The following is a 12,500-nucleotide window of genomic DNA, read 5'->3' as shown; positions in this document are numbered from 1 at the left end:
AAAAAAAGAAATTCTGTTATGGGGTTTTTCCCCTTACTCTATTTATTTATTTTTATTATTATTATTATTTTTTTATTCATTTATTTCTTTATTTATTTATATATTTATTTATTTATTATTTTTGTTCATTTATTTATTTATTCATTTATTTATTTATGTATTATTTATTTATATATTTATTTATTCATCAATTCATTTATTTATTTATTTATTTATTTATTTATCAATTTGAGAGGGGATTCGCACTGAAGCACGTTTAAACAATTAGGTGTGCGTCTCGTCTCGTCTCACGTGGGTGTCGTCTTCGAGACAGGAGTAATTGGCTGTTCAGCAAATGGTCCACCTGAACTGATGGTTGCTATGACAACATTAAGTATAATTTATATGTAACCCGTCGTCTGAAAACGCTAGCATGTTGATGACGTAGGTACTGGAAATTCAACTAATAGCCGCAAATATGGAATTTAAGGTTCATTAATATTTCCACACAAAAAAGGAAAACTTGTAAAGGGAAAACTGAGTAGTTTAGCGGATATTGCGCTAAATAAATTCACTTTAAAGAAATATGGAATTTAAGGTTCATTAATATTTCCACACAAAAAAGGAAAACTTGTAAAGGGCATAGAGTACGTTTAGCGGATATTGCGCAAAATAAAATCTACTTAAAAAAAAAATATGGAATTTGAGATTCATTAATATTCATTATGACGGAGAATAGGGGGAGTCTCGAGGGCACCCGCTTCACACGCAAAGGGACCAAGATCGATCCCGGGTGCAGTCGAAAGTTTCTTTAATATTTTCTTCTGACTCTCCTTGTCCTCACAGCAGTGAATGGGCAGTTGAGGCTGTTAGATTTGGCGGAAAGTACTTTGCGACAGACTAGCGTCCTATCCAAAGGATAGCAAGCAATTGATATTGTCTATTTAAGGCTTTAGAAACCGGGGTTAACCCCCAGCTCCATGGGTCCGATGTCTCTGTAGGACTATCAGTAGGGGGCAGCGTGGCTCAGTGGTACGGTCTTTGCTTCCTACCCGAAAGGTACCGAGTTCAATCACCCGCCGCTGCGTTGTGTGGCCTTGAGCAAGTCTCCTCGCCCTAGCTCACTTTGCGGCGCTGTACTGCGGCTGACGTCTGGGTTATTCCAGTCTTCCCTTGGAATATACCCTAAAAACAAATTTCCCCTTGGGGATGAATAAAGGGAATTTATTTATTATTTTATTGTTATTTTAACATGATGGAGAATAAATACATTTCCTTCCATTGCAAAAAACACATTAATTTGTTAAGTTCGTAGTGATCTGTATGCGACTTTTCTTCTTTTTTTTTTATTTATTATTTTATTATTTTTTTTTGTAATTCCCTTTTATCTGTCTCTTTTCTTTTCTTCGCTCTTATTTATTAATTTATTTTATTTGTATGACGTGATTTATACAAGGAAATATTCGATTTGCCGTTGAAACCCCCCCCCCCCCCCCCCCAACACTGTTTGCATGTCTTTGATGTTCTTGAACCGTCCGTGGATCCACATGAATATTTATGAGATCTACCCTAAATAGGCATTTTTTGATTCGCTTATTGGGTTATAGATTGACGGAACCAATTTTTGGAGTTGAGCAGCGTAAGCCAGACGCATGCGTCATGGAGAATTTATGTACGATCTTTGGGTAATTGGAACACTGGTTGTCCAAAACTCTTTATGCCGATTTTTTCTACTTTTTGAGATTTTCCATCCATGAGATAAAATGAAACGTAAACTTTATTTTAAGCATCAAATTACACAAGACTTTCCATAGATTTGTGTGAATTTGAGGTTTAAATGGGATATAAATAATGGACCGAATAAGAAATTTAGCGGAAATAATCCTGGATATCGCAAAATGGGAAAAACGGAGTTAGGGAGATTTGGAAACCACTCTTTATTTCTTGTTTAAATAGATAGTTAAAATAAACAAGATTCTACATTCCAATAATTCTTAGATGAATACATGCTATGTCATTACAAGTCTTACGTACTCAAGCAAGAAAGACATGGAATTTGGTACGAGATGTGGTAATATAAATAAAGCCATTTTAAAAGCAGGTGAAATGATTTTTGCCCTGGGCTGTCGTCCCGTACGGATATCAGTTTCAACGCTCCCAAAACAAATACCTACCCTATAATATTTATAGGCTTTGGCATAAACTGTGTGGAATCGCAATTTGAGTAGATTGGGTAATTTGAATACCTTGCATGTATCCTGTTCGTGAACAAATTGGTTGTCATATATATATATATATATACGATGTATAAAAATGCGTGAACAAATTAGTTGTTATATATATACGATGTATATATATGCGTGAACAAATTATTTATATATATATACGATGTATAATAATGCGTGAACAAATTAGTTCTTATACGATGTTACAATTCGGAATCAAACGAATGCTTGCCCCAGGTGTTGTCCCCATTCGTTTATTTGTATTTGAAATCACGATCAGCGATCAGCGATCAGCGATCAATAGTTTTGTTCTGTTATCATGGGAATTCTTCCGCTTGCCTGCCTAATCTAATTTGCTAAAAGTGTTACTATATTTGGTTTCTGTTTGTTTGTTTGTTTTTTTTTTCTTTTTTTTTGTGTTTTTGTTGATTCCATTTAACTTTTGTTTTAAAATCTCACTTTCATGTATGTTGTAAGCAAAATGTATGAATTATTGGCGAACACCTAAGATTAAATAAACTTTGAAACTTTGTTATTGTTGGGGTTTTTTTGTTTTTGTTTTTTTTTGTTTTTTTTTTTTTGTTTGTTTGTTTGTTTTTTTTTTTTTTGTTTGTTTTTCTTTTGTTTTGTGTTGTTTGTTTTTGTTTGTTTTGTTAGGGTTTTGTTTTAGGGAGGTGGCGGGTGTTATTACCCCCTCCTTCCTATAAATGATTTATATGTATACACATTTTTTTTCGAAAGTTCTATTTATTTCATACAAAAACCTTGACTTTATTAAACTATGGCGAGAATATTTTATATCAAACTGTGCTTCGTGATGGTTATAAAATAATATGGCAAGTTTTACCTCACTCAACCTAGAGATTTTTGCTACTTTTCAAAATTGGAAATAATGTATTAAAAATGAGCATGTGCATAGATAGTTTTATTCAACTCTACCATTAACGTGTAAAAACTTAAAACATTAGCTTTGATACAACGCCTATAATTTGTCTCAGAAAAATGTAATAATAATTGGACATGGGGTAAACGTAACCCCGGGTATACTACGGATATAGTCGGTGTTCGGGTTTAGAGTTAAAGAAGTCAGAGATCGTTCGCATACGCCTCACCTCACGCAATTTTCAGCATATAATCTTTTCTTGAAAACAGAACATGAACACACTTTCGGTGGGTCGACTTGAGTTGCACCGTGGCATTATTAAGCTTTTTATTGAGAATTTTTATATAGCGCAATAATAAGTCACTAAATGTGCTCAAAGCGCTTTGCAAGGAGTCCCTGGTCAACAACAACATTTAACATGTAGGACGGGACGTGACGCCTGTTAGGCGATGTTACACTTTTTCGGACAAAGACTACCCTGTTAACGGCCAGGTACTCAGTTTACACCTGGGTACGGTGAGAGAATGTGAGTAAAGAGTCTTTTCCAAGGACTCAACTATGTACCGAGCAAGGCTCGAACCCAGGACCGTCCGATCCGAAAGCGAGTGTCATACCACTAGACCACATAGCCGCACCATTCCGCGCAGTATTCTCCGAGAAAACCAATATTATGATATGGTCCCTACTTTGGATGAGACACGTCTCTTGCCGTGACGTCTTTCTGTAACTTCTCTCTTGAATAGGCGTCAACAGTCGTGACGTCACTTCCCTCGTAATGACGCATAGTAACTTACTTAGTAACTAGTTTTAAACTATCGGAACAATGTCGGCTGCCCTTACTTATGAAATACTTCTCCAAACTAGCATAAAAGTGTATCCTGAGGAAAAAAAAAACCATTATACATCTGATCATGTTTTGACTTTTATACATTCTGATCACATGACACGTGAAAAAGTTGTAGCCAGCATGAAGAATAAAAAGTACCGATTTTCTTTGTTTAGAACCAAGCTGCTGGTTGGCAGGCGGACGTGACATCAGACTATTGAATCCTATATATTGCTGCCTTTCCTCCTTTGATAAGTGTCAACGAATATCATCTACATATCTGAAGGACGAAACCGTCCTTATGGCGGAGGAAGACTTTAGAAGCTGGGTTTGACGAAATGTGACCCTTCGTCTCGAAACGGTATTATGTCGGAATGAATTGGACCTCGAAAAGTAACTTTAGAATTAAATTGATAGTAAATACCAATTTTTGAGCTTTTGCATTGTGAGAAATTGTCTTCATTCTTTAAAATAACAAATCGAAACAAACCCCAAGTCTCATGTTTTTGTCAATAAATTCAATTTTTTGCACCCAAGTCATCCCGATCAAATACCGTTTAGGGACGGTGGGTCACAAATACATTTGGAGGTGTAGCCATACGCTACTACTATCTACATATCTATGATCTCGGCTGATGCTGCGTGGTCGGTCAGACCTCTGTAAATGTATACGAGATGATAGTGGTGTCAATCAAATCAACGTATTGCCTACCACCTGTAACGGTTACACTCACGGTTGCCTTTATGTAAGACCACCCAGCCAAGCGTATTCAAGGCAGATTCATTACTTTTTAACGACAGTCTAAACAAATAGTATGTGTTTTGTTTGTCTTTTGTTTTTGTTTTTTGTTGGGCTTTTTTGTTTGTTTGTTTGTTTGGGGGGTTTGGTTGTTTGTTTTTTTTTGTTTTTTGTTTTTTCCCGTTGGTTTTGTTTGTTTGATTTGATTTGATTTATTTATCATTATTTTATTATATATTTTTATTTTTATTTTTATTGGGGGGGGGGGGGGGGGAGGGGGAGGGTGTTGTGACAAGATGAAGGATACCTCATCTATCATCATAAAGTAAAGTGAGGTTGGCTGAGAAAACCCGGGAAGATGCGACAAGCTTTGATTCGAGATATGAGCCAAAATCGAAGATAAAGTGTTTCCCATAGTAACAAATTCTATTCAGAAAAAAAATTTCATAACTTGGGTTCTAATAGACAAAGAAAGAAAATTTAAATTGGAAAATGATCAGAAAGATGTGGTCTATACCACTGCATACATAGATAATTTATGAAATTTGCACATCTTTCCGGATTTTCTCAGACAGCCACACAAATGTGACCCATCGTCTCAAAACGGTATTATGTCGGAACGAACCAGATGCTCAAAACCCGATTTATATTGTTAAATAGTCAAAAGTATAAATTGTTGGGATTGGCACCCAAAAATATGGTATCCATTCTCCTATATAAAACATACAAACTCAACACAAGTCTGATATGTCTGGCTATAAATTCAATTTTCAACATCTTAACCATCCCGACTTAATACCGTTTTGAGGCGAAGGGTCACAAATATGTTTTCCAACACAGTTGACATAATGCAGTTTATATCCTAGTCGTAAAGGCAGTAATTTAATCTGACCTCTTGCTTTTGTCTGATCACTTTACTTTCCAGTTATCTCAACCTTGATGTGTTATCTGGAGCTCCAGTACCCTGATTGGCTGGAAAATTTGACCAGCGTGTACACTCGATGTCGAATACAGTGCTACAAAGGACCTGCCCAGCTACAGGAAATAGCCAAAAAGGTAAGCGGCGTTACACTCAATACTTGAGAGGTTGCGCAGACACGACGATTAGAGATTAGGACGACGTTTTGAGTTTGTTTAGAAGCTTTAACTCCGCCCTCTTGTCATTATGACATCCGAAGAGCTATCGTCGTTTACATCTGCGCCAGAAGAGAAAGAGAGGGTGGAGCCTACCATGATATAACACTTTACAGAGTCCTAATTTCATCATAAAAGTTATGTCCAATGACAGGTGGGTGTATATCGCTTTCCAGAAAGAATGTTCTTATAGATAGAATGAATTTGACGTCACTTTGGTCCTTGTTATTGTTTTTTGCCATCCGCGTTTTTAAGTAATTCTCACTAAACTGTATTAACCAGACTATAAACGTTCAAGGTTACACATAGTTTTATGTGTTGGTTCGTTATACTTCCGGATGGCAATGTTGTGAGCTTCTTAGCCAAGCGCACACTACCTATATAAGATCTTGAGATTTTTGACCAATCAAGGACCATCGTAGTGATCACAGCGAAGACGCCAACAGTCGCTAGTTTTGTTCTTGGATTACAGTGTATTCTCTGGATCGAGTCTTTTGACTGGGGATCGAACCTCGCTCAGACCTTCTGATTACCGGTCAGACGTGCTACCATTACCCAGTCGAGATCGTCTGATTTTTTGGGATGTTTTTTTTTTTCCTTGTATTTTTCTTTCTTGCTTTGTCTGGCACCTTTCATATACACTTGTTTAGATCTTTATCTTAAACTATCACAATCTAAGCGTTTTACAATTTCTCACAAAAGGTCTGTCCAATGACAGGTGGGTGTAAATCGCTTTCCAGAACGGATGTTCTTATAGATAGAATGAAGTTGACGTCACTCAGGTCTTTGTTATTGTTTTTTGCCATCCGCGTTTTTGAGTAATTCTCACTAAACTGTATTAACCACCTTTCATACACTCTTGTTTAGATCTTTATCTTACACTATCACAATCTAAGCGTTTTACAATGTCTCCTGCTGGATATAATTCGTTTAACATTAACCACGATGCACTCTAACATTGTAGGAGCCTGCACAGTTTTGCGATCAAAGACGACGAAGTTGTTTGGCATCAAAGGGAATTTTTTGAAAATATTGCTTGGTTGAAGAAGGGTTTTTGAGTCCAAAACGTTAAATGTTGCTGTTGGCCTGGGACCCCTTGTAAAGCGCTTTGAGCACATGTCGTGGATATTGCGCTATATAAAAGCTCATTAAGAATTAAGAACGTTTTCTTGTTTAGTAATATTTTTGGAAGCTGTTATTTTTCATTTGTGGTAAACGATTAAATGTCTTTCTCCTGGGTAGCGTTCCTGACTTCCCATAGTGGGCAGAGAGGCACTTACTGTGTCGTCTATCCCCCTATATTATCTGTTTTCCAATTTGCTTTCTATCTTTGTCTTGGAATGAGATTTTCTTGGTTTTGTCCAGGCCCTGACCGGATGTCCTGGCTGGGAGGGAGACAGTCAAATGTTTAGTTAGAGTTTTGGGAGATGATATTTTTTTTCCTTGTAAATCATCTCTCTGTTATGCACTGTATTGTTTTATTTACATATTATATATGATTTGTAAACATTTGAGTGTATCCCTCTTAGTTGGGGCCCATGCGTGTGTCTGGATGAGACTTTTAGTGATCTCAAAGTACTTTGATAGTGTGCTCTTGGAATCTACACCTGTTTCCTATTTGAACAGATTCCCCTTTGTCTTACCTTTTCTTGGGTTCTTTAATTGTAATTCTAGAACTTTTTACTATCCCATTTTCTTACTTTTTATTGGCGCTGATATGATCTTAATGTGTTGCAAGCGCCTTAAAACCCTCAACAACAAACAAACAAATCAAATGTCTTTCTCAATGTCTTTTCATCTTTGGTCCTGGTTTCTCTCCCTCCATTCCAAGAAAATTGATGTAATCGCCATTTTACTTTCCTTCGGCTATGTGGTCTAGTGGTATGTCACTCACTATAGGATCTGAAGGTCCTGGGTTCGAGTCTCGCTTGGCGCATCGTGCGTCCTTGGAGAAGACTCTTTACTCTCTCACCGTAATCAGGTGTAAAACGTGTACCCGACCGTTATCAGAGTTGTCTCTGTCCGAAAAAAATTGTAACATCGCCTAACAGGCGTCATTCATGTCCCGTCCTAAATGTTAAATGTTGATGTTTGGCCACGGACCCCTTGCAAAGCGCTTTGAATACATTCAGTGGATATTGCGCTATATAAAAGCTCATCTTTTTGTTAACCTAGACTATTTATTGATCAAAAAGGCATTAATTGTGTTAATTGTGTAGATCTTATAGATATCAAAGTCTACCTAAATACGGGTGCTAAGTCAGCGAAAGCGAGCAAGGCACGTTATACATACACCACAGACGATATAAAGCACGTTATCTATACACCACGGACGATACAAAGCACGTTATACACACACCACAAGACGATATAAAGACCAAAAGATAATCAAAGAATGAGGATATAATTGGCTGATGTATGCTCTGGTAGACAGACTCATATTGTATCGATTTGCTTCATTATTGATGTTTTACTTACCTTGATTTGTTGATTGGAAATATTATATTCTAGGATATATATATATATATATATATATATATATATATATATATATATATATATATATATATATATATATATATATATATATATATATATATAGTTATATTGTCAATTGCCTAAAACATACCTTTGAAACCTGACCCCTATGTTTGTACTGATTCACATCCCTTATTTTCACATCAACCGCTACTTTCTTTCCCTTCATGGCCCAACAACCCCATTTAAAATGGAATCGCATTTCTTACAATAACAATAGATATCACTTTACCTGTTGTCTTTTTAATGCGTGGAGCGCATCATGAGCCACAGATACGGCTACTAATTGTTTGGTTTTGCCCGTTTGAAAATAATTACTTATATTTTTGTTTAACACTAACACCGGCATGTAATGTAATTTGTTGTGACGTACGCACAATGGATGGAGTGATCTGGTTTACGAATGACGAACTTGTTGCGCGCTCTCTCTCTCTCTCTCTCTCTCTCTCTCTCTCTCTCTCTCTCTCTCTCTCTCTCTCTCTGCCTCTCTCTCTCTACCTCTCTCTCTCTACCTCTCTCTCTCTATCTATCTATCTATCTATCTATCTATCTATCTACTACTACTACGCTGTCTCTCTCTCTCTCACTCTGTCTCCTCCCCTCTCTCCTCTCTCTCACTCTCTTCTATCTATCTATCTCCTCTCTTCTATCTTTCTATCTATCTTCATCTATCTATCTATCTATCTATCTATCTATCTATCTATCTCTCTTCTCTTCTCTCTATCTCCCTCTATCTCTCCTCTTCTCTCTCTCCTTCTCTCTCTCCCTCTTCTCTCTCCTCTCTCTCGTTCCTCCTGAAGGCCTCTTTACTCACATTCTCTCACCGTCCTTGAAATAGGCCCTTATATTTACCGGCTAATGTAAATACCACAGCGTTGTCACTGTCGGAAAAAAATGTAATATCACCTAACAGGCGTCATGTCTTTTACATGTTACGTGTTACTGTTGGTCAGGAACCCCTTGTAAAGCGCTTTGAGCACGTTTAGTGGTTGTGCACTATATAGAAGCTAAAGTTTTTTGGGTTTTTTTTGGGTGGGTTTTTTTTTCTAATGGTGGGGAATAAACAGCTTTTCTAACATTACAGAAGACTGAACATGAGTATTTCTTATTATTTCAATGCTAAATTCACTTTTTGGGGTCCATAAGGAGGGTACAGATTTTCGTAAACAGGTGCATGCGTAAGCTACTCAGAATAAAATGGATGGATAGAATAAAAAATGAAGAAGTATGGAAAAGAACACAGCAGAAACCAGTGGGAGAGGAAATAGGAAGATGACGATGGATGTGGATTGGACACACGCTTAGAAAGAATGACTCCACTATAACAAAGACAGTATTGGACTGGAACCCTCAGGGCAGAAGATCAAGGGGAAGGTCACGAGGAACATGGGGAAGAATTAAAGAAGCTGATATACAGATAAGTGGTAAGACCTGGAATGAGATTAAAAAGATAGCTCAGGATAGAGAAGGATGGAAACTGTTTGTCTGTGGCCTATACCCTGACCCAGGGTGAAAAAGGCAATGATGATGATGATGAAGATTCCTAAGTCATACCGGGTAATGGAATTGTTGCCATGCTGCTCGAAGCTCGAAGAAATAAATAACAACGTGAAATTGAGTGTACGCTTCAATTTCTTATACGAAAACAGATAAATGGACGTTTTGGGTTTCCCCTTTATCAACACAAACAGGATGGATGAACCACTGCAGACATCTTGTAGTGGTTCATCCATCCTGTTTTTTTTTATAAAGGGGAAATCGATATGCCTATTTTATCTATTCTCGTATAGATTGAAGCATATATTATATTCAATTTCATTTTGTTATTTATTTCAATGTAATGTCCTCACATCTTGAATTGGTTCTAAAAAGCAACCTATACAATACACGTTTTATTGTATAACCCGAGTACTAATAGATAGTATGCGCTTGGCTAAGAAGCTCATAACATTGCCATCCGGAAGTATAACGGACCAACACACAAAACTGTGTGTATCCATGAACGTTTATAGTCAGGTTAATACAGTTCAGTGAGCATTACTCATAAACGCGGATGGCAACAAACAATAACAAAGACCTGAGTGACGTCATCTTCGAACTATCTATACGTTTAAAATCAAAATGTTTTTTGTTTTTTTTTGTTTTTAAGGGTTTTACGGCGCTTGCAACACATTTAGATTATATCAGCGCCAGTAAAAAGGAAGAAAATGGGATTGTAAAAAGTTCTAGAATTACAATTAAAGCATCCAAGAAAAAGTAAGACAAAGGGGAACTGGGAACAAATAGGGATCAGATGCATATTCCAAGAGCATACCATCAATGTACTTAGTTTGAGATCACCAATAAGTCTCATCCGGACACAAGCACGGCCCCCACTAAGAGGAACACATTCAAATGCTTACATTATAAATTATAACTAATAATACATAACAGAGAGATGATTTACAAGGAAAAAAATATCATCCCCCAAAACAATAACTATGCATTCGACTGTTTCCCTCCCAGCCAGGACCCCGACCAGGGCCAGGACAAAACCAAGCAATCTCATTCCAAGACAAAGACAGAATGCAAGTTGGAAACCAGATATAGGGGGATAGAAAACACAATAAGTACCTCTCTGCCCACTATGGGAGGTAGGAACCCCGCCCAGAAAATCAAAATTGAAAAATCAAAATCGTTCTGTTTGATAGTTGAGTAAGACCAGGTAGCTCATGTTGGCTCGTAACGTTATGGACAGCGACATTCTAAACAAAAAGTTAAAAAATTGAGCTTTTATATAGCGCAATATCCACTTGACGTGCTCAAAGCGCTTTACAAGGGGTCCCTGGTCAACAACAACATTTATCATGTAGGACGAGACATGACGCCTGTTAGGCGATATTACAATTTTTCGGACAAAGACAACGCTGTTAACGGCCAGGTGCTCATTTTACACCTGAGTACGGTGAGAGAATGTGAGTAAAGAGTCTTTTCCAAAGACTCAACTATGCGTCGAGCGAGAGGCTCGAACCCAGGACCTTCCGATCCGAAAGCGAGTGTCATACCACTAGACCACATAGCCGCACATTCAATTTTTTATATAAATAAATAATTTAAATTTCCGTTTATTCATACAACAGGGGATTTTTCTTTAGGGTATAGGGTCTATTCCAATGGAAGACTGAAATAACCCAGGTGTGTTTGTCGTCAATGCAAAATGTAGAATCGATAGTTATTGTCTTCTTTATTAACTCACTCAACCCTAACACCGACTATATCCGTTGTTTACCCGGATTACTTTTACCCCATGCCTATTTATTACATTTTCCTGAGACAAATTATAGGCGTAGTATCAAAGCTTATGTTTTTAATAATTACAAGTTAATGATAGTTGAATAAAAATATCTATGTAAATACTCCTTTTTAATACATTTTTCTCCAATTTTGAAAAGTAGAAAAAATCTCTAGGATTGAGTGAGTTAAGATAACCCCCCCCCCCCCCCCCCCCCCACTCAACCACCACCACCACCACCACCTCTTCTCGAACTCTCCACTTAGAGAAATGGGAGATGTATGTTGACATTTTGCTCGTTTGTTTAATGGATTGTCCATAATCCCAGTGGGAGTGTCCAAGGTTAGACATTTCTGATAATGCCTTATATATTAAAGACTGGAATATGTTTTTAAATAGAAACCTTTCCCAACTGTTCTATGATAACCGATAAACATCATTTTCGCCATAAGAAAGGAGATATGTTTGTATGTTTGTGTATGTTTATGTGTGTGTGTTTATGTGTGTGTGTTTATGTGTGTGTGTGTTTGTGCGGAAGCGAGGACGAGAGACGCATGCGCACAACCAACATCACCTTCTCTCTCTAATAACTTTTCCGCCTGTGACATCACAGACTATGGGTGACGTCCAATCAAGGGACGCTACTCTTCCGCTAATCTCATTCCCTATAGATTGCATTTGGAATCTACTTCTGTCCCCTATTTGAACCAGTGTCCTTTGTCTTACCTTTTCTCGGGAGCTCATCTTTTATTTTCATTTTTGCTGGTGCTGAAATGACCTAAAAGTGTTGAAAGGCCAATGACACGGCGACTCACGTCTCATTCGCTTTTCCGTTGTGTATTTTAATTTGTGCATTGATTCACTGTTGATTGTAACTTATCTTTTATTTTCATAGCCCTGAGCAC

The 12,500-nt window shown here is 37.3% G+C and overlaps 1 protein-coding gene and 1 long non-coding RNA gene across 2 annotated transcripts in view; both read left to right on the top strand.

The window, feature by feature from the left end:
- LOC144976674 (uncharacterized) overlaps nt 1-700 on the top strand; it is a 773-nt gene extending 73 nt beyond the window's left edge. The window contains exons 1-2 of the long non-coding RNA XR_013646137.1: nt 1-469; nt 578-700. The exon at nt 1-469 is cut by the window's left edge and continues 73 nt beyond it. This is a non-coding gene — a long non-coding RNA (uncharacterized LOC144976674). The remainder of the gene's footprint in view (nt 470-577) is intronic.
- Nucleotides 1-12,500, top strand: part of LOC144976670 (ATP-dependent DNA helicase Q4-like) — a gene marked incomplete in the record, with an annotated part of 482,011 nt that overhangs the window by 398,831 nt on the left and 70,680 nt on the right. The window contains 1 exon segment of the mRNA XM_078921001.1: nt 5,578-5,708. Coding sequence (XP_078777127.1) covers nt 5,578-5,708 — 131 coding nt within the window.

The sequence above is a fragment of the Berghia stephanieae genome, chromosome 7 (genome assembly GCF_034508935.2).
Source record: "Berghia stephanieae isolate SIO BIC M18660-M18661 chromosome 7, UCSD_Bste_1.3, whole genome shotgun sequence".
Classification (NCBI taxonomy): Eukaryota; Metazoa; Mollusca; class Gastropoda; order Nudibranchia; family Aeolidiidae; genus Berghia; species Berghia stephanieae.
The sequence above is the reverse complement of the archived record's forward strand: the minus strand, read 5'-3'. Positions and strand labels throughout refer to the sequence as shown.